Source organism: Podarcis erhardii, assembly GCF_964252035.2.
Source record: "Podarcis erhardii genome assembly, chromosome: 15".
NCBI lineage: Eukaryota > Metazoa > Chordata > Lepidosauria > Squamata > Lacertidae > Podarcis > Podarcis erhardii.
The window spans coordinates 35,659,762-35,685,275 of NC_138505.1; the positions used below are offsets into that span (position 1 = coordinate 35,659,762).

Consider the following 25,514-nt stretch of genomic DNA (forward strand, 5'->3'; position numbering starts at 1 on the left):
TGCCTTAAGAACATGTTTCACTCCAGTGGTGCTAAAACCTCTAGAAGTGTGTTGTAAGATTTGACACAACAGTGAGTCTTGCCATTACTAAGTGTTAAAAGCATTTTGAGTTTCTCAAAGAGCGTCTAGGGGAGGGACACCAAACATGTTAATTGAACAAAAAAAAGCTACTTCTTTGCCGTTTAAAATTCTGACTCGCTATTCTCAAATTGGATTTAGATAACCTGAACAACCTGGGCCACAACTAACTAACTAACTAACTAACTAACTAACAGCTCCCCTTGCCTTCATCCACAGGCAATTTTGGCAGCAACAAAAACAGAGCTCTTACCAAAAGCTGACAATCACTACAGAGTTCTCTTGTTTCTGACTGCATAGAAAATTCCTGTGTGTTTGTAAAAAAATACTGAGCTTCTGTACTGCATCAAAGCAATTCTCTCTTAGGAGAGGGTATTTAAAATAACCACACATTTGATATTCTATGACAAGGCAGAATCCTCCCAGAAAGCTTTTGCAGCCTTGAATTATTTCATTTCAGTTTGTCCATATGTCTCCATTGATTAACATAAGTAAACATGGTCAACTATAACAAAAAATGAAATACTGAAGAAGGGAATTGTAGTTTTTAAAACAAACATTATACATTTGATAGATATTGATTAATATGAAGTTTTCTGTTTTTGTATTTAATTTTATTACTTTTAGAGGCAGTATTTTTTTTAAAAAAATACAACCTTCTAATTTCTAGGATGAATGTGTTAATTACATGTTATACAATTAACAAGCCCTTTCCCAACTTTAATAATTCTTGTCCAGCTGAAGTTCCCAGAAAAGAAACACAAAGGGAAATAAAAACTTTGTGTTGAGGTTCATGCATGACTCTTTGACAATCACCAAAAGATTTTAAAAACTACTAAATAAATAAAGACAAGCAATAAAGGTGAACTACTACTAAAAAAAGGCAAAACAATATGAACTCTCGTCTCCTTGCTATAAATACAAAACTAAAGGCTTCAGAATGAAGTTCATGCCTACCTTTGCAACTACATGTCTTTCCTCAAATCAGGATGGAGTATCAGTTGCCATCCAAATGCTGCTGAACTACAACTCCAAGCACCCCTGATCACTGGCTATGTTGGCTGGGTCTGATAACTGGAGTTCAACAACCTTTGAATAGGCACAGGTTTCTCATTCCTGCTTGAGAGGGACATCTCTGGCATCCATAACATTGGAGTCCCCAGGAAACACAGAAAATAACTTAACAGAATTTTGCCTATTTGCGTAATGACAAAGCTCTGTTTGCTCAGATAATTTTACAAATGGCATAGGATGATAATGCATCTTCAACAAGATTGTTCTTTCTAGATCTCTCATACAGTTCACATGCTGAGCCTGAAAGTATTATTTCTGAAAAAAAAGGTAATCTCCCTAATAATCCACAGAATCTTACCTTTTGCTTTTGAAGGCTGTTCCTCCTCCTCAGTGGGCTCCGAAGGATCATAATAATCACTACTGTAAGTGAATCCCACTGCATTATAGGTACCGTCTTCTGCCAAAGCTTCACTCAGTCTCTTATATTCTTCCTCTTGAATAAAAATGCAAAATTCAATTAAAAAATGAACACAAAACTCCCACAAGACTTTTATTTTTTCAAAGTATGTTAATGGTTTGAAACCTAACATTCAAGCACAACCATTTACAGCAAATGCACCACACAGGTCATCTGTGGTCACTGAGACTTGTGTCAGCCCCAGAGGGCAGAAGGCATATGCTTTTTTTGGTTTTGTCTGGATGATCGGTTTTCTCCTGCTGAGATAAGTGTCTTAAGAGTTAAATCATTCTACTTAAAACAAAGACAAAGACATGAACTTTTTAATTGATACAATACTGTTAAAGAAGAACAGTTAAAAGTGTCTCAATTCTCAGCCTGCCCTCAAAACTTGGGCAAATTCTGTGTGGCTCTACATATAAACTATCCTGAGGTCCTCTCAGATACGCAAAGACGCTTGCTTTTCGAATCCACTGGGTACTGTCAAAATAATATCAGAAAGAGTGAGTATATAATGAGTGGGAACAAATTTTTAAAAAAGTTATTTTCAATTAAATGTGTTCTAACTCAGGAAGTTGTCCTTGAGCAATACCTTGCCTTGCCTCCTCCTCAAGCAAGTCCGTACGCAAGGCTAAATACCTCTCTTCATCACAGAGGGCTTCTATTCTAGCCTCCTCTTCAGACAACTGGTAATCTCTGTTCCATGTGGAATATTCAGCATCATATTCAGAAAGGTCATGCAGGTGACCACGCCCATCATACCTGCAACATGAAAGATATGGTCAATGGAAGAACTTTGGGCTTTAGTTTCTGCCACTATACAAATACTTACCACACACATTTGAAAAAGAAGAAGATTTAATATGAATTAAATCAGTATTTTAATCTGACTAATCACTTCTCACCCACTATGATTTTTTTTTTTTAAATATAGGTTTCAAATCCCCCTTTAAGACTATTACAAAAGATCTTACTAGTTAAAAAAGAACCAATTCCTCCATTGTTCTTACCGTTTATGGTTCAACCATTCAACACCCTTGATAAAATACATATTTTTTGTGGAAAGGCAATATGTTACATTTACACAAACCCAAATACATAAATACCTATCCGTAAGAACCAAACGGTCGCAATTTCCTCGCTTCTTTCTGCTAGTCTCGAACTCTCAGGAGAAATCTTCACCAAAGAAACTTGCGTCCATTGGAGGTAAAATCATGGCTAGGCTCGGCCCCTAGCCATTTGGCTGAGGAAAGAAGTGCTGATTATGTGATAGAGAGACACACATATATAGGAACAGTAACATATGTGCAATTTAAGGAGGTTCTCTACAGAAGGTACTAAAAATACCATAATGCTCAAGAGATACAGAAGTCTCCTTAAATACAGTTAAATGGTTTATTTTGGGCTTGTAAACAGCTTTTCATTTAGTCACCTTTGGCAAGTAAGAATCACCCTCAGGCAATCAAATATATTTTTGTAAACTGAAGTGTGTGCTATAAATGTATGATTGACAAGTAACTTAGTAAGCATTTTTATTGTCTAATAATTTCTGTGGAATTATTTGTACAACATTTGTTTAGCTTAGTTTATTGAAGAATGTTAGTAATAATCCAATAGTTTCCATGTGATTTGGAAAAAGTGAGTTGACACAGCAATGAATTCCACCAGTCCGAGATGGACACTGCATAAAAGTCTGACCAGCTTAAAATAAAAAATATCACAACAAGCAACGGATTACCAAAAGCATTTTCCCACAGGAATTTTGGCCTTGAATATCTCAATACCGATGTTATTTCATCTTCTCATGAAGATGAACAATTTTGGACTGCTCAAGATAAAAATGAGGATTCCTAGAAAAATAGAAAAATTTCCCTGCCCATCTGAAAGCTATTTGTATTACAGTTGTGTGTATGTTTGTCAAACCTCCTTAATTTACAAATGTAGATTGTTTACTTTATAGGCCATGAGCATATGCTACAATTTGCTCCCACCGTTCTTCACAGCTGATTCATTCCAGACTACAAGCTGCCCATTAAGTGTGTGTGTGTCCCCATCCCTAACCCTACTGAAAATTCCACCAGCACATAAGACACTTGAATTTACACTGCTATTCAATTTGCTTAGCATGGAACCGAATTCCAACTAATAATCAATTTATCACTTCATCACCAATCCTTCAAACTAAAAACACTTGTTTGGTTGTGTACCTGGAAAAAGAAACTTTATTATCTAGTATCTATAGAGGTTTTCTGTATACAATTCGTTTTCAGTCTTTACTGGCATACAATGGTCCTTTACAGAAATTCCCACGGAAAGTAATTTGTCATGTGCTTTGCCTAAGTTCAAGAGTGCTATCACTTTGGGATTATTTATCATAACATAAAAATTAGTTTTCAATTTGGGGCTTTGTGTGAAATTGAAACGGAAGGAGCAAACATTTACAATATGCCATGTGCCCCTTTTCAAACCAAAGTCATTCAGACTTTCCTGTGCTGTTATGGGGAATTCATCACTACTTAAAAATCTGGTTCAGTCTCCTTGTATATTAGTATTCGTGAAAAAGTCCCTACATAACCATCCACTAAAAGCACAGGCGGAAAATCCTCCAACACTGAGACTATCCAACCAGACACAAAGCTCCATTTAGAAGGTTTTGTTCAAAACTGAAAGCACTACCAAGCGTAAGGAAGATATACAAAGATTGCAGAAGCCATTACCTAAACATTGCAATCAGAAAGGTTTCCACGAGTCAAAAATCACTATCAGATTCTAATCCTACCAGTGCACCTCCAATCAGCAACATAATGAACCAAATTAGATAAACAGCAACATATGTAGCAGCTGCTTAAACATTTGCTGGCACATGCCAGAAGCAATACTAGATGTAAATGTTAAGAAGCAGGAATCGAAGGTTTGGGGTCCATGTTGAGCTATGATGCTCATTCACTACAAAGCTATCACGTTTCACCAACTTAACCTGCCTCACATGGGGTGTTGCAAAGATGTCACCTAGACAGCAGTGAAGGAAGAGTGAAACAGAAATAAGCTAAACAACAGAAGAGGCAGAATCTCAACAGTGATCTAGGGAAGAGGTCTTTTATTTTAGGGCTGACACATCACCAACAGCTGAGTCCATCAGTCTACAGGTCTTGCTGGAAGTTAGGATGGAAAGGCATTTTCCATACAAAACATTCCAGGTACCATCACAAAACGTTCCAGCCGCCAACACAATACCAAAAGGGATACATTCCAAAATTAGGCTACTTGAAAACCCATCTAAAACCCAAGGGAAAAGGAGACAAGTTATTTTGTTTATTTTCCAGTACACAAACAAAAAAGCTCGTCTTCGTTCAGTTCATAGGAGAAGCCATTATGAAGTTTGGTTTGAAAAGGAGATTATTCCCACCCCAGCATATATAAATATATATAACCATACACAACCCTCCTACAAGGGGGAGGGGGGCATTATATGTCAACCCTCTGCCAGGAAGGAAGTGAACATTGGGGGAGGCCAGAGGCTTCTAGAAGTACCAAGTGTTATCAAAAGTGAAGCCTGAATCCTATATTGCAAGAAAGCACTTCTACCTAAGACTGCCCGCTCCCCCGCTCCCAAACTGAGTCCTGTGTCATCGTCCCCATCACTTCTATGGATCATGTATGATCACTGCCACCACCAAATCCAGAGGGGTAGCCACGTTGGTCTGCTACATCAACTACAGTAAGGAGCCCAGTGGCAGCTTAAAGATGAACAATTTTATTGTGGCGTAGACATCCATGGGCTTGAGCCCAAATATATAAAATGCTAGCCTCAGCTAGCAACGTGCTGTTGTTTTAACTTTAACCTAGTTGTTATTAATGGTTTTGTTCTTTTTAAATGCTGCTTTGGTCAAAAAGGATAAAGACCCAAAATTAAATTCATGCATACACACACAAATTCGGATATATATGGAAATTTGTCATTATCTGCCAAATGAGGACAAAGTGGGCTCTAGCCCATGGATGCTTATGCCTTGATAAATCTGCTCAACTTTAAAGTTAATTCCCTACTCCTTTTGGCATCACAAACAAATGACAGAAAGGGAGATTTTGCACCCACCCAATAATAAAATAAGGGCGACAGGCTAGGAACTAAAGAACACTACTCTCTTTTAACTGCTCCATCAGTATAACCCTACATGTTTACTCAGAAGCAAGCACCACTGTACTTGATAGGTGCATAGTCCCAGATAATTAAGTGTGCAAAAGATCAGCCTTAATAAAGACACTGAACCAGAGGTGGGAAAGGTGTAGCCTTCCCAAGATATTGCTGGGCTCAAACTGCATGGTCAGCAGTCAAGAACGATGGGATTTATAGTCCCAAAAACATTTTTTGGTGGGGGCAGCATGCAGATTCCCCACTCCTGCCTTACTGTTAACTTTTGGGGGTGTTTTATCTCCTCCTTCCCTCGGTCGCTTTCTTAATCAGACCAACACAGCTGCCTGCAAAATTGGGTGATGAGAGTAAAACAATACTCTTCTTGTTCAATAAATAAAACGAAGCAAAATACAGGTGCCACATAATACCCATTCGTTTAGTGTGGCAGCACCTGCACTTTGGAACTCCCTGCCTATTGAGTTCAAGCAGACACCTCCTTTTCACTGTACATTTTTCAGCACCTGATGGAAACATTCCTGTTTAGACACGTCTGCCCAGGTGCTTAGAAAGCAGAGGTGAATCTTAATGCTTGCAGTATTTTAACTTCTGGCACAGCTGTGATTCCCCCTCTTTCATTTTCCTGTTTTATCTTTCTGTACACTGTTTTGAGGTACTTTTTAAAAAATTCAAGCGGTGCATTAAATTTCATGAAATTAATAATAATAATAAACCAATCAGCAACAATGAAAATAGTCCTTCATAGTGTGTGTATATGTATATGTATGTATATAGGTGTGTGTGTGTGTCGCCTTTTCCCTCTCTCTCCCCTAACCCCGCCCCGCCCCCGGTCTCCCTTTACTGATCCTGCTTGGCAGAGGGTCGTTGAAAGCGTGACACGCAAGATACACGCATACACACACACGCATACACACACACCAAAAACCACGACAGAAAAGGAAGAAGCGATAGGCGGGCGGGGGGTTGGCTTGCACCGACCTATCGATCATGATGGAGGGCTCTCCCATCCAAGGGATGAGGTGGCGGCCTTGCTCCTGCTGAAGGGCCTTCTCATCGTCGCGGAACAGCTTGCACGCGTAGCCGAAGACGAGGAGCTCCACGCGGCCTCCTCCTCCTCCTCCTCCGTCGCTGCTGCTGCTGCTGCTGCTGCCACCGCCGCCACTCGGACCCGCAGCCGCGGCCGCAGCAGGGCGCGACGCCGCCCCGCCGACCGACAGGATGGTCCGCGGCGCCGGCGCGGCCTCCGCCACGCTGCCCCGTCCCACGTACATCGCCGAGGCCTAGTCTTGCTCCCGCCCGAACCAAGGGGGGGGCCGGGGGAGAAGTTAACTCGCCCGCCCGGTTTTCCCCTATCTCCCCGGACTCACGACGACGACGACATCCCCCCTGACAGGCTCCTCTCCAGGCCCTGCAGCGTCGCCATTGCCCGAGACAAAATGGCGGCCGGGACGCTTCCGGCGGCTGAGGCGAACGCCGAGAGGGCAAAAAAAAGAGAGAAGGAAGTCGAGCTTCAGCAGATTCGTCAGTTGGACTATGGGGACGGGAGGGGGTTTCGAAGCCACAGCGAGAAGGGGCGGGTGCTTGAGGGGATGCGTGTCGTGCGGAAGGGATGAGGGAGAAACGCGTGAATACGTACAGTACATTGTTGAAAGGAGCAGAGGGGGAGAGTGGTGGCGAAAGTGCCGTCTTGAAAACGGGGTTTAAGAAAAGGGGTAAGCGGCTGTAGAGAGAGTAGAAAAGGTAAAGAGAGCTCCGGCGCGAGCCAGATGTTGTTGGACTACAGTTCCCAGCATGCCTGGCTGCTGGACATTGCTGGCTGGGGCTGATGGGAGTTGGAGTACAGGCATATCTGGCGGTCCATAAATTGCCTTCCTTGCTACAAAGCAGAGATGCCAATGTGGGGTTGTTGTTGTTTGGTGCAGTATATTCTTTCCCCTCTCTGTGTGCGTATTTATTTATTTATTTATTTATTTATTTATTTATTTATTTATTTATTTTCATTATCTTTATTATTATTATTATTATTATCATTATTAAAATTTTTATTTATATCCCGCCCTCCCCAGCCGAAGCCGGGCTCAGAGCGGCTAACAACAGTAATTTCTACTGTAAATAAATGGAGCAACGGAAAGGGGGATTTATTTTATTTATTTATTTTTTCAAAAATGTTGCCACCTTTCATCCAAAGATCACACGGTAGTTTGCAATTGCAGCAGAAAAAATACGGGAATGGGAACTTTTCTACTGCAAAGCCTGCTATACGTTAAAAAATAATATTATGAAAATGATATATAGGTGGTATTTGACGCCAAGCAACTTAGCAAAAATGTGTAAATCGGAATCAGGTATTTGTTGGAAATGTCAAGAAACAGAGGGAACGTTTTACCCTATGTGATGGACATGTGAATTAGCTAAGGACTTCTGGGAAATGATCTATAATGAAATGGGGGGGGGGGAGTTCAAAAGGTGTTTTGTAAAAAGACCAGAAGCCTTTCTTTTAGGAATAGTAGGGTCATATGTCCACAGAGATCGAAAGAATTCGTTTCTCTGTGCAACCACGGCAGCCCAGATGAAAATATGCTCAGAAATGGAGGGAGGGAACAGTACCAATGAGGGATGAGTAGCAGGTGAAACTGATGGAGTATGTAGAATTCACAAACCTAACTCGTAGAATAAGAGAAGAGGAAGAAAGAATTTTCAGAGAAGATTGGAAAATGCTTGTAGAATATCTGAAGAATTATTGCAAACAGGTTAAAAGGTTAGCAGGGTTAGAGTGATTTCAGGAGTATCAATTAAGCAAAGGTATACTAATGAGAAAGGGGGAAAATATGGAATAATGAGAATATGCAGTAGTAATGGATAATTAAAAATGAACCATGTAACTGGCCGAGATGACTGGCAGAATCCGAGACCTGGGAGAAGAGAAGATTGAGGAAGACTGGAAGAAATTTAAGATGTATCTACAAAAACATTGTAATTTGGTTGAATGTTAAGAAGGATGCTAGATTATAAAAAATTGGCCACAACTAAATTTGATTTAAATTTGATGATAAGTGAGACTAAAGAAAATATAAAATTTTTTGGAAGAATCGCTAGATTATATTTGGAGTGGATACGAGATTGTAAACAAGTTGATAATTTGTTTGGAAAAATCTTTTAACGATGTAAATGGGAGCGGGAGATGCGAGGAAGCCCAAAGAAGTGATGAAACTACGTTTGTGATAGAAGTAAGATTGTTTATTATTTGTGCATTCATATTCAAAAACTTTAATAAATATTTATTAAAAAAATAAAAATAAAAATGAACCATGTAAGGGGGGAAGGGAATTCGATGACTAATCAATGGTTGTATTGGTTAATGTTTGGTGTGAAAATTTGAAAAAAAATAAAAATAAAATTTTAAAATAGATAAAACAGCTGTAGTCAGTCCAGTCCCTGTCCTATTTTGACGACGTACTGGGATCCTGACAGAACAAGTGAGAACAATCACCCATGGCAAAATGGAGTACACTGTGCCCAACCTTCTCCAGGACCACAGCATTGCTGCCTGAAGCGAAAAAACTAGGTGGCTGGCCATGGGCCCAAATGAAGCTTGGGAATGGGAAGAACCAGTGGGTGGTAGTTCCAGTCTCTTTGGGTTTTGGTGGGAGTTATTGTTTTGTTTTTTAACCTTGTTGCAGCTTGGGGGCAGAGAGCATTAGGATGGTGACTGGAGTAGAGCTCCTATCAACTGAACCAAGTTTGTCCTGCTGGAGAACCTCCCCCAACCCCAAAGACTGCCCACAGCCAGCCATGCCTCTCCTGTCCCATTTGAGTCTCCAGCAATGATAGCCTCCTAGGCCAGAGCGCTAACCCTTGAAAAAGAGTACCCCGGAAGTCATAGAGGAGGGAACACCTGTGTGCAGTTCATTTGTGCTAGATTTCCTCCCCGTCCCCTTATTTTCTGTTACGCAAAGCTAGTGGTGTTATCGGCTGAGTTCATGCAAAACAATAGCTGGGAAGAAGAAGCAATAGCAAGCGAAGAAATGAGACAAGCCACCTGTTATGTACTGAGTTGAATAGGATCCAAAATGCAGCAGTCTGATTGGTCCTAGAACCATAGGATTCAGAATGCAGCAGTCTGATTGGTCCTAGAACCATAGGACCCAGAATGCAGCAGTCTGATTGGTCCACAGGAGCCACCCAATCCAGCTCCAGGTGGAAGTGAATCCGCAACCTGATTGGCCTACAGGAGAATCCTGGAATTAGCCAATCACGTGGGGCCCATTGTGTAAATAATGTATATAAAGCAGACATTCTGGGGGAACTTCCATTCCTCCTCACCATTATGAGCTGAATAAAGAGCATGAAATCCATTCCTGATTCCGAGTATATTTCAGCACCCCTGTAACAAGACACCTGAAGCAAATAATTGATGATGCTTCACATATATGGCAGAGGGAAGGACATTCCCGAGTGCAGAGGCAATGGTAGAAAATATCCAGGTTTAGAGGGGTTGGGGTTGGAGCACTGTCTTGTGATACTAGACCTCCAGCTGAGTTCTATGGAGCCAATAATTTTGCACAAGTGTCCTAGGGATGGAAATCGGCTACTCATATCACGTCGCCCCTTCACTAGGGTAGCTGCACTTTCCCTTGTCGCTGAAGGAGTTCATTCTTTATTTAAGGATTGTAGGATTAGGTGATTTGCAAACATTGGCAGAGAGCTGGGGCAACGATGCCTCTTTGCATTAAGGAATCCTGCCAAAACTATGCGTTTACTTAAGAATAAATCAACGTTTGCCCTTGGGCCTTTCATTTGCTGCTCATGTCATATGCTGAAAAATATTGCCTTCCACTTTGGTAAACATACCATGTTTGGTATGTGGGCGGACTAGTTCAACCTCCAGGGCATCTGAGGATGAAATATATACATATAGTGTTTTTCAGGGAGTGATGGGCGAGGCCTCCTGGCTCAAACTGGAATTTTTCAGAAATAAAACCAAGCTGTTTCCTCCAAAGCCAGGGAACAGATCATCTTATTTCCGAACCAATCCGTATTCAGATTTGAAGCCACTCCCCAGCACTGAGAGTCCTCACAACCCTCCTTTCGCTCTCAATCTACTCCCTCCAACACCACTTTCTTGAGTCTGCTGGACTGGGGAATCTCAGGTCTGGGGGCCAAATGTGGTCCTCCAGGCCCCTCCATTTGGTTCTCGAGACTCTTCCCAGGCCACATCCCTTTCCCAGCGACACTCCTGCCCCCATCTCCAGTTGCCAAACTCCAACTCCCATCAGCCCCAGCCAGCAAGGCCAACTGTAAGAGATGGTGGTGGCAATCATGATTTATGCATCTTACCTACCCATCACATACCCTCCAACATTCCCATAGCTGTCATCCTTCCCTTATTTAGCGGGAAACTCCCTTATTCCAGCGCCGTTTCCCGCTGCTATCCCGGATTGTTGATACTGTATTCCGTAAATTTCCTGGATTTCAAAGGAAGCAGCTCCTCTCCCTCCCTGCCGGCCAGGGAGGCTCCTCAACTGCATTGCTCAGCTGCCCAATAAGGAGTCTGAGAATGACTGGCGGGTGGAGCTTGCATGCCTTGTGCCAATCAAATTGGCCGCGTTGCCTGGGGACTCGCCTTTGCTCAGCGCTTCCCAGCGGAGAGGTGACGGTGGTTTCCTTGCTGCTGTATCCCTTTGCTGGGTTGCTGCGCTGTGGGAACCACCGCTTGAGGCTTTGTTTGGCTGAAGGCTGGGCTTTCTGCCTTTGGGCCTTTGGCTCGGAGGGGCTGTACTCTGTGTGTGTGTGTGTGTGTGTGTGAGAGAGAGAGAGAGAGAGAGAGAGAGAGAGAGAGAGGGAATGTGTCACTTAAGCTGATAGTAGGGATCCTGTAGCTTCACACACTTACCTTCACACAATGTGTAATTAACTTGGGGAATTTTTTTACCGCAGGATGTGGTGAGGTCAGTACTTTAGATTTACAAGGGGATCTGAGAGATGAATGGGAGATACGGTTTGTCAGTATTAATGTACAGCTAAATAGAAACTTAACCCCAAAAGTTAGGACCAAGATTTAAATCCTGACTGGGTAACTTTGCTCACTAGTAACATTGAACCATGAGGACGAGATGGTTGGACAGTGTTCTGGAAGCTACTAGCATGAGTTTGACCAAACTGCGGGAGGCAGTGGAAGACAGGAGTGCCTGGGACAGGTGAGGCTGCTGATCCCTTATTTTTGAGGCTGCTGATCCCTTATTTTCAAATCTGAAAGCTGACAGCTATGCATTCCTCCCGGTGAAAATAGGAACAATAATCACTCCCCTCCTCCCAAACCGACCCTCCTCAAGCCCCCATTTATGCCACACATACCCCAGAGCATTTCCACCAATACTACGCTAATGGGACACAGCACACATCGTCCTGAGAAAACCCCTTAATCCAGATTTGATTTTATTCTTTGGTAGATTTACAAAAAGAAAAACACAAACGAATAGATAAATTTTAGAAAGGGGCAAGGTTAGACACGGACGCACAAAGCATCATTATTATTTTAAATCAAGACTCCTTGCCCTCCATTCCTACTTTCTGGCTCTGCCCCCGCCCCCCCGCGCGCGCCTCAAATTTGTCAAGGTTTTCAATTGCTGGGCTATTGAAATCCTAGCTGCAGCTAGCATCCATCTAAGGCTAAATACAGGCACGAGACCGATAGTCAGCAAATATCCATGTCAAAAGTTCTTTCTTGTTGTTTTTCTACATATTCAGTAATGACAGAACAGGTTATTTAACTATTTCAGATATTTCTTGACATACTTGCAACCTGAATAATGAAACCTGAGGGCATTCCCACCAAAGATGGATGAATGTACCTCAGAGTCCACAGCCCCTCCAGAAATCCTGTGTTGATTGTGTTGCAATGTGAGACATCTGGACAGGTACAATGCTGTCTGAGCAGAACTTTGAGGGAACGTTCCCGCTCATATGATGAAACAGATTTCTAATGCTTAGCTGACCACAGTGATTTCCATTCAAATTCCTCTATTCAAATACTCCTCCCAAGAAAACATATTGCCTACAGGACCAATGGTAAGCTCTAAAAGCATTCCATGAATAATAGAGACCAGTCCTTTAGTACCTCTAATTCAACACAATAGGTTCAAATTAGTCAGAGATCTACTAATCTTAACACCAAAGAGGTGTCGAGCAATACATCCCATCAACTTTTATAAATGTTGCTTTGGAAAGAAATGAATAAATTTAAAATTACCATGGGAGTTGGCAATTGGATTTGTTGATAATATCTGTTGTGCTTTGTGCGATGGGTTTATATATATATTTTTCCAAGATATTAAGAGCCCACAAGAGGAGTTCTGTTGTTTCCCTGTAAACAAAAGCACAAAGCACTCACTTCATAATTAAATATTTTCAGTTTGGGCTTTGTCTTTCCCCTCTGATGCTCTGTTGCCATGGAGACATTCAAACCTTGTGTCCCACAAAATGCAAACTCCATATGGAACTCTTCTGAAATAATGCAAAGGAATTTTCTGTGTTACATCAAGCTGAATAAAAATAAAACTAAAGGAAGCAGTTTGACTCTGAATACCAGCTGCTGACATTCACAGAAGGTGGAAGTGCTCTTGTGCTTGAATCCTGCCTATCACGTCTATCAACAACTGCCTGTCGATGATGCCACTGCTGAAGCCCAGACGATCGTCACCCACCGAGGGGCATTCCATTGTTCGGGGTGAGTGTGGCTCCTGGCATCTTCCAAAGCCTTATGGAGCATCTCCTGCAAGGGCTTCCGGGTGTGGTACCATATTTTGATGACATCTTGGTGTCCACAGACTCACACCAGCAGCTGTTCGAGTGCCTCCGCGCCGTGCTACCGGCTCGTCCACTTACTTCTGGGTTTGCAGTGTTTGGGTTCCAAGTTGTTTGAGTACCAAGGCATTTGAGAACCACGGTACCACTGTACTAGTACCACTACTCTGCCTTGGTCAGACCACACCTGGAATACTGTGTCCAGTTCTGGGTACCACAGTTTAAGAAGGATGTTGACAAGCTGGAACACGTGCAGAGGAGGGTGACTAAGATGTTCAAGGGTCTGGAAACCAAGCGTTATGAGGATTTCCAGACTCGGACTAGATGGAGCCAATGTGGTATCATCTTGATGTTGTTTGACGACAACTCCCATGGTTATTGACCATTGGCCATGCTGGCTGATGTGCACTGTAGACCCAAGAGCATCTGCAGAGGCCCACAATGGCTACTCTGATGATCAGGGCTGGCCCAAGACATTTTGGCATCTGAGGCGGACCCCAAAATAACGCACAAACCCTCCCTGCCAGGGAATAAGGGGTGAAGGGAGCTCTACATCAGGAAGAGGAGCAGGAAGGAAGATTGATTTTGGAATCTGCTGCCTTCTGTGGACCCTGCTGCCTCAGGTAGTTGCTTCACCTTGCCTCATGGGTGGGCCAGCCCTGCCAATGTTGACAGTTAATAAACATTGCCTGCCTCCAGCCTGCCCCTCGGATCCATAAGGAGTAACAGTTTCTGAACACTAAAATAAATCCCTTTCATTCATTAATGAAAAGTCAATCTATGGCATATGTTGCTGCAAGCTCTGATATATCTCCCGGGACAGTAATCTGCGAGCAGTTACTCAACTGGCTAATTAACTGACCAAATAATATAACTCTGCCTGTTTGTAAATGTCATTTTGCCAGACCATAAAGTAGCAAAGCCCCTCTGCTTGCATTACAATTTCATATGCCCTGAGTACTTGTGATGATGTACAAGATTATAAGATGCACAAGATTAACCCCACATTAAAAATGGGGGTGTAATATATATATATATATATATATATATATATATATATATATGTATGTATGTATGTATATATTTTAAAGGGCCCTGCATGGGGCACAGACCCTCCAAATGTCCCTATTTTCCAGGGAAAGTCACAGATTTACAGAAGCTGTCCCAGTTTTTTATTTGATCCTGGAATGTCCCTCTTTTCCTTAGGATGGCCCAATTTTTATTGGAGAAACGTTGGAGGGTATAGAGTTATGCAACCCCGAGTCAAGGAGATAAGTAAATTACAAGCTTTATAAAACATTTGAAGGCAGCCCTGTATAGGGAAGGGTTTGATTTTAATGTTTTTTTATTATGTTTTAATATATCTTGGAAGCCACCCAGAATGGTTGGGCAACATAGTCATATGGGTTGGGTGGTAATATTATTATTGAATAGGACATCCCTATATTCATTGGAGAAATGATGGAGGGTATGGGGCCGTGGTCAATTAGGCCATGTCTGGGGAAACTTAGTCCCAGGATGGCATTTCCTTCTGGGGATCACATGCCAGTGGTGGGTGGGGCCAAAGGCAAAAGTGGGTGGGGTCATTAATGCATATTTTACTGCCGTAGACGTGATTTTGCTTCACACACCCTGCTTCCTCATCCAGGCAAACAAGAGGCGTCATCAGAATCGAGGACACATTCCAGCCAGGCAGAAACACTTGAGGAAGGTGCAAAACAAGGCAGCCTGGGAAAAAGTCTCAAAGGCCAAGCAGAGAAGGCCAGAGGGGCACATTTGGCTCCCTGGCTCAAGGTTCCCAGCCCCTGAATTAGACACCTCAAGAACAGACAAGAACTAGTATTGGTTACTGACTTATGAACAAGATCTGGGTTTCGGATTTAGGCACGGCAGGCTGACCTGTCTGTCCAGATGGGAGCCTAGAGGGCAAATAGCTGCAACCACCAAGTTTGTAATGGCAATGTTTTCTTCCCTGGTTCGGCGGGGAGGGGGAGGGGAAGTTGGAGCTTGAAACTATTCCATCAGCAACAAAGCAGCTCAGACTGGGCGATTAGGGAAGAGAAGGAGGCTCCACCCCTTCCTGGATCTCAGCCAAGTCCTGGCTCACCATCTCCTGTGGTCCAAGGGAAGATGAAGGAAGGGGTCTGAGAACTGCCCAAGAACCCAGGCAGCTGTCGTGGTCTTGGGACAGAGAGGTCCCAATCCAAGAGCTCTTCACATATAAGACACCAGGGTGTTTCACTTTTGGCATGATGAGCAACAGAACTGTAGGTGGCAACTTCTCAGTGAAGTACCTTTTGGCCCTGGACTAACTCCAGCCCCCTGGTCTGCCCATTGGGTCCTCCTGGACAGGAAGAAGTCTTCCTGGCCCAGTTGAGCATTGCTCAAGTACTAAGGTCTTTCTGAACCCTGGTATGTTCCTGCCTGTTTGGCTAGTCTTTGAATTCTAACTACAGTGGTACCTCGGGTTACATACACTTCAGGTTACAGACTCCGCTAACCCAGAAATAGTACCTCGGGTTAAGAACTTTGCTTCAGGATGAGAACAAAAATCGTGCTCCAGCGGTGTGGCAGCAGCAGGAGGCCCCATTAGCTAAAGTGGTGCTTCAGGTTAAGAACAGTTTCAGGTTAAGAACAGACCTCCGGAACAAATTAAGTTCTTAACCCAAGGTACCACTGTATAGGCTTGACCCTTGACTCTGCCTCCTAGTTCATCTTTCAACCCTGCCTTGGTTTCCCCACATCTCCTTGTCCCTGACTCAACTATTCTGCTACCCCAGGGATGGCCAACAGTTGGATCGTGAGGTGGATCTGGGTTAGATCGCCCTCCAACCCTCCCCCCTAAAGAAAGCTCAACAACTTTTACTTCCTAAAAAAAAGCTCAACAACTTTGATTTCCCCCCAAAAGTTCAACAACTTTGGTCAATCCAGTGGATAGATCACCGCCAGGTTTTTTTTAAGTGGGAGTAGATTGCAGTCTCTTGGAAGTTGGGCAAGCCTGTGCCACTCTAACTCACCAGGCTGTTACCGATGGCTCAGAATCGCTGCGCTCGTACCTGTTAACAAGAAGGCATGAACATCTTCTACCACCTGAAGTCTCAGGACAGTTTTCAAAGGCATAAAGCACATTGCAAAAGTCTTAATTTGGAGTGGCTTATGAAATTTGAAACTTTGGGGAGCCAGCTTTCACCCCTTTTTGTTTTTGAAGACGAATAAATGAAGTGAATCGATAAAATGTGGTTCAATGGAGATCTCCCAGGCTAAATGGAAAAGCAGTCCTGATCTCTGCCTTTCGCTTAAAATAAATGGAAGCTACGCCATTTCCCTTCACTCCCCGCTTTCTTCGCCCCCTTGCTGTGGATTCTCAAGAGTCTTCCAATTGTCGGGCAAAACAATTATGGCTGCATTTAATGATCTTATTAATGAGCAGGAAAAATGACAATGGGAAATGGGTATTCAGTAGGCTGTGTAGCTGAAGTTTCTTGGTTGCAGGCCATTCATTTTCCACTCAGTGATTTTTCTTTTCTTTTTTGAGAATAGTAAGTGAGGTCTGGTGTATGGGAGACAAGAAAGGGTGACGGAAGCTACAGTCAAAGCCATCAAAGCAGGAGGCACATTTCTCGGCGGTCATATGTTGCCTGGCAAAGTTCTGACAAATGAATAATGGCATTTCCTCCTCCATAGTCTACAGGGTTTGCAGCCTGAATTTATTACAATGCTAATGGAAAAAGCTCATCTTCAAATGTGCTCGCATTGGATTAATTGAAGTGGGTGCCTAATAAGCATCTCTTTCCAATGGGAGCAAGTTTGGGGATAATTTAGTGGTGGCATCATTAGAGAGGAGCGTATTAGGTGAGGATACCCCCCTTTTATTTATTTTTATTTTTTTATGATGGCGTGGGAGAAGTAATGGATGGTGCCTCTGGAAGTGAAAGCGCAGTACTGATTCATTGGGCTTCCTTAGGTACAATAAAGAAATAAATTGATGGCCTGGAAGCATGGCTGCCACATCCCTTTGGAGAATTCTTACCCCTTACCCCTTTCATTACTGTGGCACCTGAAGGGGTCACTAGGTAAGCTGAATTAGTTGGAGGAACCATGGATGGCCCTATCATTAGGCAAAGGGAGGCAGCTAGTGGAACCACGGTTAGATTTTCTACTCTCACACTCTCAAAATATGGCCTCCCCCCTCCCCCATGGCTTTGCACCTTTCTTCCGCACTTACAGCTGCAAAATTTAGGTTTGTTTTCCCCCAACTATTTATACACTTGACACGGTGCTAGTTTAGATAGGACAACGGAAATGTCAACAAGATGAATTGTGCTTGGAGTGAACCCTGGGACATGCCCAGAAACCTATGCGGCACAGGGGGTTGTGCTAGACACCTTTAAAGTTGCTTTTAGAGATGAGAGAACTGTAGAGGATTCTCTTTTCTTCCCCAAAGCACTGGAATCGAAGAGTCTGAGCACAGTCATTTCAGTCCTCTCAGTCACAATGGAGCCACATCTCCACCTTGGCATTTACTTTATTTGGTAAGGTTAGAGACAGTGGCGTCACAATAGGGGGTGGGCAGTGCGCCCCGGGTGCCATGTCTGGGGGGGGGTGACAAGAAGGTACCCCGCGGGGGCTCGCCCCACAGCAGTGGCGCAAACAGCCATCGCGCCGCCGCAGCCGTATATGAAGGATCCTCCGTTTGCAGCTGCAACTGCAAGCAGAGGATCCTGGCGCCGGTGGCAAACCACTATGTACAGCACATGTGCAGCATCCACACATGTGCTGTATGTAATGATGCCGCACATGCGCTGTACATAGCGGTTTGCTGCTGCCGCGGTGTGAGCACCGTACAGACGGCGGTGGGATCCCTCCATCACCGCTACAGCTGCATGTTGATGGTCCTCCGTTCGCAGCTGCAGCCACAAGCAGAGGATCCTGGCACAGTCCGTACGGTGCTGGAGTGGCGCCGCCAGCAAGCCGCTATGTACAGCGCATGTGTGGCGTCGCTATGTATGCTGTATGCATCGTACGTAGAGATGCCGCACATGCGCCCTACATAGCAGTGCCCCGTCCCAGGTGTCATGACGCCTTCATTTGCCCCTGGTTAGAGATCTTAGTTTTGCTTTTAGAAGACACTTATCTGTACCACATTTTGGCATTCAACCCACCTAGGTGTCACAAAGTGCTTCAGGAGAAATTGTTGTGCCTTAGCAAACCTTGTAGAGATCCCTCTTTGGCACGGATTGAAGGAATGGGTTTCCCAAAACCCCAAACTAACTGTGCAGGCAGTTTTAAACTGCACCAAAATCCCTATTTTTCCTTAGCTAAAATGCATAAACTTGAGCCGTTGAGCAAATGCATAACAAGAACATAGCTCTCTCCTTTATCAGTTTGTGATGTCAAGGATGACCTTGACTGTACCAGTAGAACAGATAAAACACGTCTGTGCCTTATCTTATATTCTGACCACAAAGACGCACAGACCCAAGTCTGGGAACAACGCCAGAGTGTGTTCTTGGAAATGGTGACCTCTGGCTCCAAGATAAGAGTAGGAACAGGAATATCCTTTTATGGTCAGGAGTGCAGGAAGGAAATCCCTTTTATGGTTAAGAGTGCCGGAGCAGGAACATCTGTGATCTCAACCTGCGTGTACAAGCTGACGTGGCTGGCGAAGGGGGAGAGGGTGCCTGGAGGATATATATACTGCATGTAATCTCTGATTTCTTTGGACTTGCTGTGGACTCACCACACAAGTGCCTTCTGCTATCCGGAGAGCAGAATAAACTCTTTCTTTGAACCAACCTCGGTGTCATTTGACTTCCTTCCTCCTGTCCCGGAGCAATGCAGAGCCAATCGGTGAACTCCAATAAGGCTACAGGATAAATACAGAACCTTTCCAAAACACTTCTTCAGCTTGGGACTTGACTGGAGCTGCTTCACACCTCTAGTATAAACCCTGAAAAGCATCAGTCTAGGTCTATGTTAGTGTAGCAGAGAGGTATAAGTCATTAAAAAAAAAAAAAAAAGCAAACCAAAACAATAAGAACTTGAACAGATTTTGTTCCGCTGTTTAGGAGTCAATACAGAGGAGAAAGAAACTCACCAAGAGAAGGAGGTCTTTATTAATCCCATCAGCAACACGCAGGAGGAAAATCTCCTGGTTGTGTAGCGCTGGGAAAATCAATTGAAACATCAAACAAGATAACTGTGTAATCCCTCATCAAGAGCTTTGAAAGCTGTGACTGGTAGCTGTCCTCAAGCCCCTAATACAGTACAAATGGCAAGTCTTTGACAAATTGTATTGTTTTCAATTTTGAAAAAGCTCTGGGCCATGAAACCAGAAGCTTCCTGTCTATATAGTGTGGGAAAGTTTTCTCTGCCCCACCCCACAATCCCCACTGAGGTGACTTGTATATTCCACATTTCACTATGGTATCAGATAAGATTCCTCGTATTCCTGAAGGGCATTTGGAGCTCACATTGCCTCATCTCTGTAATCAGGTTACCCACTTCATTTTCTTCCCTGTCTTCCTCCCAGGCTTCAGACCTCCTGCGATAAACAGAAGAAAAACAACAGGTGTCCTTGAGTTTGTCTTGTCGTGATGCATGCCTGGTTTCCATAGCTTAGAAAGAGCCATGGGTGCTACAAAACTGAACCAGTATGAAGCTTGAGCTACCGCCAGAGCCATGGAATGGGGTGGAAGAAAATGTTAAGCACGGCTGAGTTAAGAGTTCTAAAAAGAAAATGTTCAGTGTGAGTTTGAGGAAACAGTATTTTGCCTTTTGGCATGGCCCAATTTCAAGGAAAGGGCACTGGCGAAGGAAGGGGGGTGCAGTGGGTGCGGCTTGCCCTGGGTGACATCCCTGGGGGGGGTGACATCACCCCCCCTAGAGTGGCTAGCCCTGCCCCCGGGTGCTGGAACAGCTAGCTCCGCCTCTGGGAAAGGGCAACTAGGGTTGTTTTCAGATAGGGACATCATAGAATCCTCACAAAAACAGAGATGGAGTGGAAATCACTGATGTTTGCTTGTTCATCCCATGTCTGGAGTGGGCAGTGTGGTGTAGTGGTTAGAGTGTCAGACTGGGACCTGGGAGAACAGGGTTTGAATCCTGACTCAGCCAAGAAGCTCACTGGGTGGTTTTGAGCCAATCACTGCCTCTCAGCCTAACCTACCTCCCAGGGCTGTTGTGAGGATTAAATGATGAGCGGAGGAACCATGTACACTCCCTTGAGTTCCTTGGAGAAATGAAGTGTACAAATGTAATAAATAAATAAATCCAGTGAGTATAATTGGTATTTGTTGTTGCTGCTTTTAGCCCACAAATGATATGTAATTGATTACGTCTCCTCCTCACTGGCCTTGAGTTCCCTTTGCATTAACATGAATGGTGGTGGTGGTGGGGATAATGTAATGACAGTGTGGTATGTAAATCATGTAGTTGATTATATAAGTTACATAATTTTGCCACAGTGGACAGCGAGATGAATAACACAGTCTTTGGTGGAAGATGAGCTGCAGCAGAAAAGAAACAGAGCTGTGTGTGATGAACAGGGTGGAACTTACATCCCTACTTCCAGATGCTTAATGGGCCTTCATCTCTATTAGTTTGTGGAGAGATTAGTCAATACTGCTTTAGACGTGTGTTATCCCACACATTCCAGTGCATTTCTCCATGACTTTCCTTATTGCAAAAAGTCCAATTGTTGTGGGAAGCGGGCTTGTTCTGCCAGAGGTCTAGCTTTAGTTGCCCAGCCTGAATTTCCCAGGATACAATTGATTCCCATACCAAAACACTGGCCGGCTGGAAGCACCCTAAAATGATCAGGGGGCTAGAGCAACTCTCCAATGAGGAAAGGTTGCAACATTTAGGTCTTTTTATTTTGGAAAAAAAAATGCAAGTGAGTGGGGGAGATGATAAATGTGTATAAAATTGTGCATGATGTAGCAGATGTGGATCAAGAGTTTTTCTCCCTCCCTTGAATTACTAGAACCTGTGGACAGCCAATCAAGCCGGATGTTGGGAAATTCAGGACAGACAAAAGGATATATTTCTTTGCACAGTGCACAGTCGAAGTATGGAATTCACTGCCAGAAGATGTAGTTATGGGCACCAACATGGGTGGTAACTGGAGAAATTAATAGCAGACAAGGCTGTCAGTGGCTTTGAGTTATCATAACTGTGGATGATGATGATGATGATAATTTATTTATACCCCACCCATCTGGCTGGGTTTCCCCAGCCACTCTGGGTGGCCCCCAAAATAATAATAATAATAATAATAATAATAATAATAATAATAATATGAATAATAATAATGCTATAAAACATAAAAAACTTCCCTAAACAGGGCTGCCTTCAGATGTCTTCTATAAGTAAGATGCAGTGGTACCTCGGGTTACAGATGCTTCAGTTTACAGACGCTTCAGGTTACAGACTCCGCTAACCCAGAAATAGTACCTCGGGTTAAGAACTTTGCTTCAGGATGAGAACAGAAATCACACGGTGGTGGCAGCAGTGTGAGGCCCCATTAGCTAAAGTGGTGCTTCAGGTTAAGAACAGTTTCAGGTTAAGATCGGACCTCCAGAATGAATTAAGTTCTTAAGTCGAGGTACCACTGTAGTTGTTTATTTACCTGACATCTGCTGAGAGGGCGTTCCACAGGGCAGGTGCCACTACTGAGAAGGCCCTCTGCCTGGTTCCCTGTAGCTTCACTTCTCGCAGTGAGGGAACTGCCAGAAGGTACTCGGAGCTGGACCTCATGGGGGTGGAGAGGGATTATGTCACTAAATACCAGTTGGTGGGTATTGCACATGTGTCTTCTCTGTGGACTTCTAATGGGCATCTGGTTGGGCGTTATGAGAAGTGTATGCTGAACTAGATGTGCCTTTGGCCAGTAGGGCTCCTTTTATGTTCTCCAAGATCACTACACCCCAAGCAACGTGAAAGTAAGGATGTGTTCCTGGTTCATCCATCAGCAGACTTATTTGGTGGCAAATTTCATTACTCTCATTCTGGCCTTATGAGATCGAGAAACTGTGACGCCACTGGGGAATTCATGGGAAGTATTTGTCAATTTCCTCAAAGCTAATTCCATTATTGTGATTTAGCGCAGAGAATTTCTGACTGCTTGCCACCAAGTTGGACAGCTTTAGAGCACTTTCCCAGTTTGATACCTTCAGCTGCGGGTGGCAGTGACTAAACATATGAACCAGAGTTGTTTTTGTTGACTACAGTGGTATCTCGGGTTACATACACTTCAGGTTACATACACTTCAAGTTACAGACTCCGCTAACCCAGAAATATTACCTCAGGTTAAGAACTTTGCTTCAGGATGAGAACAGAAATTGTGATCCGGTGGTACGGCAGCAGCAGGAGGCCCCATTAGCTAAAGTGTTGCTTCAGGTTAAGAACAGACCTCCAGAACAAATTACCGTATTTTTTGCACCATAACACTCACTTTTTTCCTCCTAGAAAGTAAGGGGAAATGTCTGTGCGTGTTATGGAGCGAATGCCTACGGATGGCGGGGGGATCTGCTGCAGTCATGAGCAGAGGATCCATGGTTCCCCTTCCTTCCCTCCTCCGTGGCTCGCTTTGAAACAGCAAAGCGGGAGAAGAGCCACTGAGTGAGGAGGAGAGAGAGATAGAGAGCCTGCTTGCTTTAAAGGAGCAAAGCGGGAGAGGAGAGGAGAGGAGAGGAGCCGCTTACACTCGTGTAAGTGGCTCCTGTCCGGTTGGCTCCTTTAAAGCAAGCCGGCTCTCTGTCCCTCTCTCCTCCCCACTTGCTAAATAGCAGCAAAGTTTTTCGCAAGCAGGCTCTCTGTCTCTCTCTCCTCCCCACTCCTCTTACAAGAGCCTTCTCCTCTTATACCCCTCTTCTGCGTTATTAACAGCATCCTTCTCCACCCACCCCACGCGTGTTCCTTGTCCCTTGAGTGCTTTTCCTTCCCTCCTCACTTAAAACATGGTTACAAAGCACGGATCCACACAAATCCTCAGGATTTTTGCACTGGGTCACCCCAAATTCACCATCAGATCACATAGCATGTCCATGGCTACAGCTTGCACCAAAAAAATCACGCACCCACTGTCGCCTGGGGCCACAGTGGTGCAAAAATGTGCTTACAAAGCACGGATCCACATGGATCCTCAGGATTTTTGCATTGGGCTACCCCAAACTCACCGTCAGATCACATGTCTGTGGCCACAGCATGAACCACAAAAATCATACATCCACTGTTTCGTTTATAATATTTTTTTTTCTTGTTTTCCTCCTCTAAAAACTATGTGCGTGCTATGGTTGGGAGCGTGTTATAGAGCGAAAAATACGGTAAATTCTTAACCCGAGGTACCACTGTACGAAGGTTTGCTTTCTAAGCAAAGAACAGCCTTTCCCAATCTTGTGCCCTCCAGATGTTGATGGACTCCCTCAGTCCCAGCCAGCATGGCTAACGATTACAGGAGTTTCAATCCAAACATCTGGCAGGCACTGGGCTGGAGAACATTAGCATAGACTCAGTGCCCCATAGCAATGGATGAATGTGCCAAAAATACAACCGCTGGACCACAAACATATTGAGACCATGTTATGCATGGAACAATAATGTTGCTTTCTGACTTTAATTTCATAAGAAGTTAGCTCAGTGGTTCTCAAAGGGTGTGGCGTCCCACACTGGCATGACAAGTGTGGCAGGAAGATTGAAGGACAGGGCTGGGGGACCCTGCTTCAGCTTCATGGTTTTTCCATAAAGAAAGGAAGAACAGAGCATTGCAAAGTGCCTTGACAATGTGTTAGATTAGATGGTTTTGTGGGGGCGGGTTTTTTTAGCTGGCTTTCTCTGCTGTGGGAAACTTCTCACAGTTAAACCCCACATTTTGCAAAAGGACAGTGATTTCTGCACACATCACAATGGAAACATATCATTGCAACAGAAGGAGGTTAGCACGTTGTTGAATGTGCCTGTTCCCTAGTAACAAGGAATTGGCTATGATTCCTTTTTGTTAAAGCTGTTTAACTGATGAAAGCTTTTATGGAAACAAGTATTCCCATCTTCCTCTTTCTCACTCTGCTTTAGTTGTGGGAGAATGCAACCATGATCTCTTGTGGATTCACCATAGCCAATCATTTCTCAATTGTCCTTTCTTATTTTGAGAGAGGCATGAGTGAGGGGACCCAATTAGTGCTGGATTTACATATAAGCTAAACGAGCTATAGCTTAGGGTCCCACTCTCTTGCCCCCCCCCAAATACGCTATTAATATACTTCTTTTTAATTGTATTTCAGTTCAACAATTACTTTGATAAAATACATACCTCGGGTTGAAGTAGCTTTGGGATGAATATTTTCGGGTTGCGCTCCGTGGCGACCCGGAAGTAATGGAGTGCATTACTTCCGGGTTTCGCCGCTCGCACATGCGCAGATGCTCAAAATGACACCACTCACATGTGCGGAAGCGGCGAATCGCAACCCGCAGACACGCAGACGTGGGTTGCGTTCGCTTCAGGATGCGAACGGGGCTCCGGATCCCATTCACATCCAGAGGTACCACTGTATTCAACTCACACACAAAAAACAGTGACAATTTGTTGTTGACAAAGGACAGCTGGACAAATAAATGGCCCCATTACTTTCAGTAGCTTAGGGCCTCATGAAACCTAAATCTGGCCCTGCCAGGAATGTTTAATTAGACTATTCCTCAGTGTAAAGAAGGGGTAGGGAACCTCAGGCTGAATCTGGCCCACCAGACCGTTCTATCTGGTCCCTGTAACTGTTCTAAGGCCACACCTGTCCTTGCTTTTCACCCCCAGTGTTTTTGCTTGGCTAGAATGCATCCTTAAACTATTTTAATACTTCTTGGTTGTCTGGATGGAAGATAGAAAAGGGGAATGCAGGGCTTGGGGGAATGGATGTTTGTAGAAATTAGCCTGCTCTACCACAGTAACATTTACATTTGTTGTTCTCCCAATTTTTTTCTTGGGAACTGTCCACCACTGGCATGTGGCCCCTGGAAGG

General features: G+C 43.9%; 1 protein-coding gene and 1 long non-coding RNA gene across 8 annotated transcripts in view; one reads left to right on the forward strand and one right to left on the reverse strand.

Annotated features, from left to right (window-relative positions):
* SFSWAP (splicing factor SWAP) overlaps positions 1-7,100 on the reverse strand; it is a 107,000-nt gene extending 99,900 nt beyond the window's left edge. For 2 of the 7 annotated variants that reach the window (XM_081842235.1, XM_081842234.1), the window contains exons 1-3: positions 6,681-7,100; positions 2,142-2,311; positions 1,451-1,585 (exon numbers count right to left, since the gene is read on the reverse strand). In XM_081842235.1, coding sequence (XP_081698361.1) covers positions 1,451-1,585; positions 2,142-2,311; positions 6,681-6,973 — 598 coding nt within the window. In that variant the 5' untranslated portion in view covers positions 6,974-7,100. Of the gene's footprint in view, positions 1-1,450 lie in introns of all 7 variants that reach the window. The other 5 variants (XM_081842233.1, XM_081842239.1, XM_081842237.1 and 2 more) reach the window with 5 other exon arrangements.
* Positions 7,101-7,235: 135 nt separating this feature from the next.
* On the forward strand, positions 7,236-13,394 carry LOC309330581. The gene is made up of 3 exons (XR_014151489.1): positions 7,236-7,442; positions 11,793-11,899; positions 13,291-13,394. It is a non-coding gene; the product is annotated as an uncharacterized lncRNA (long non-coding RNA).
* Positions 13,395-25,514: the final 12,120 nt, after the last annotated feature.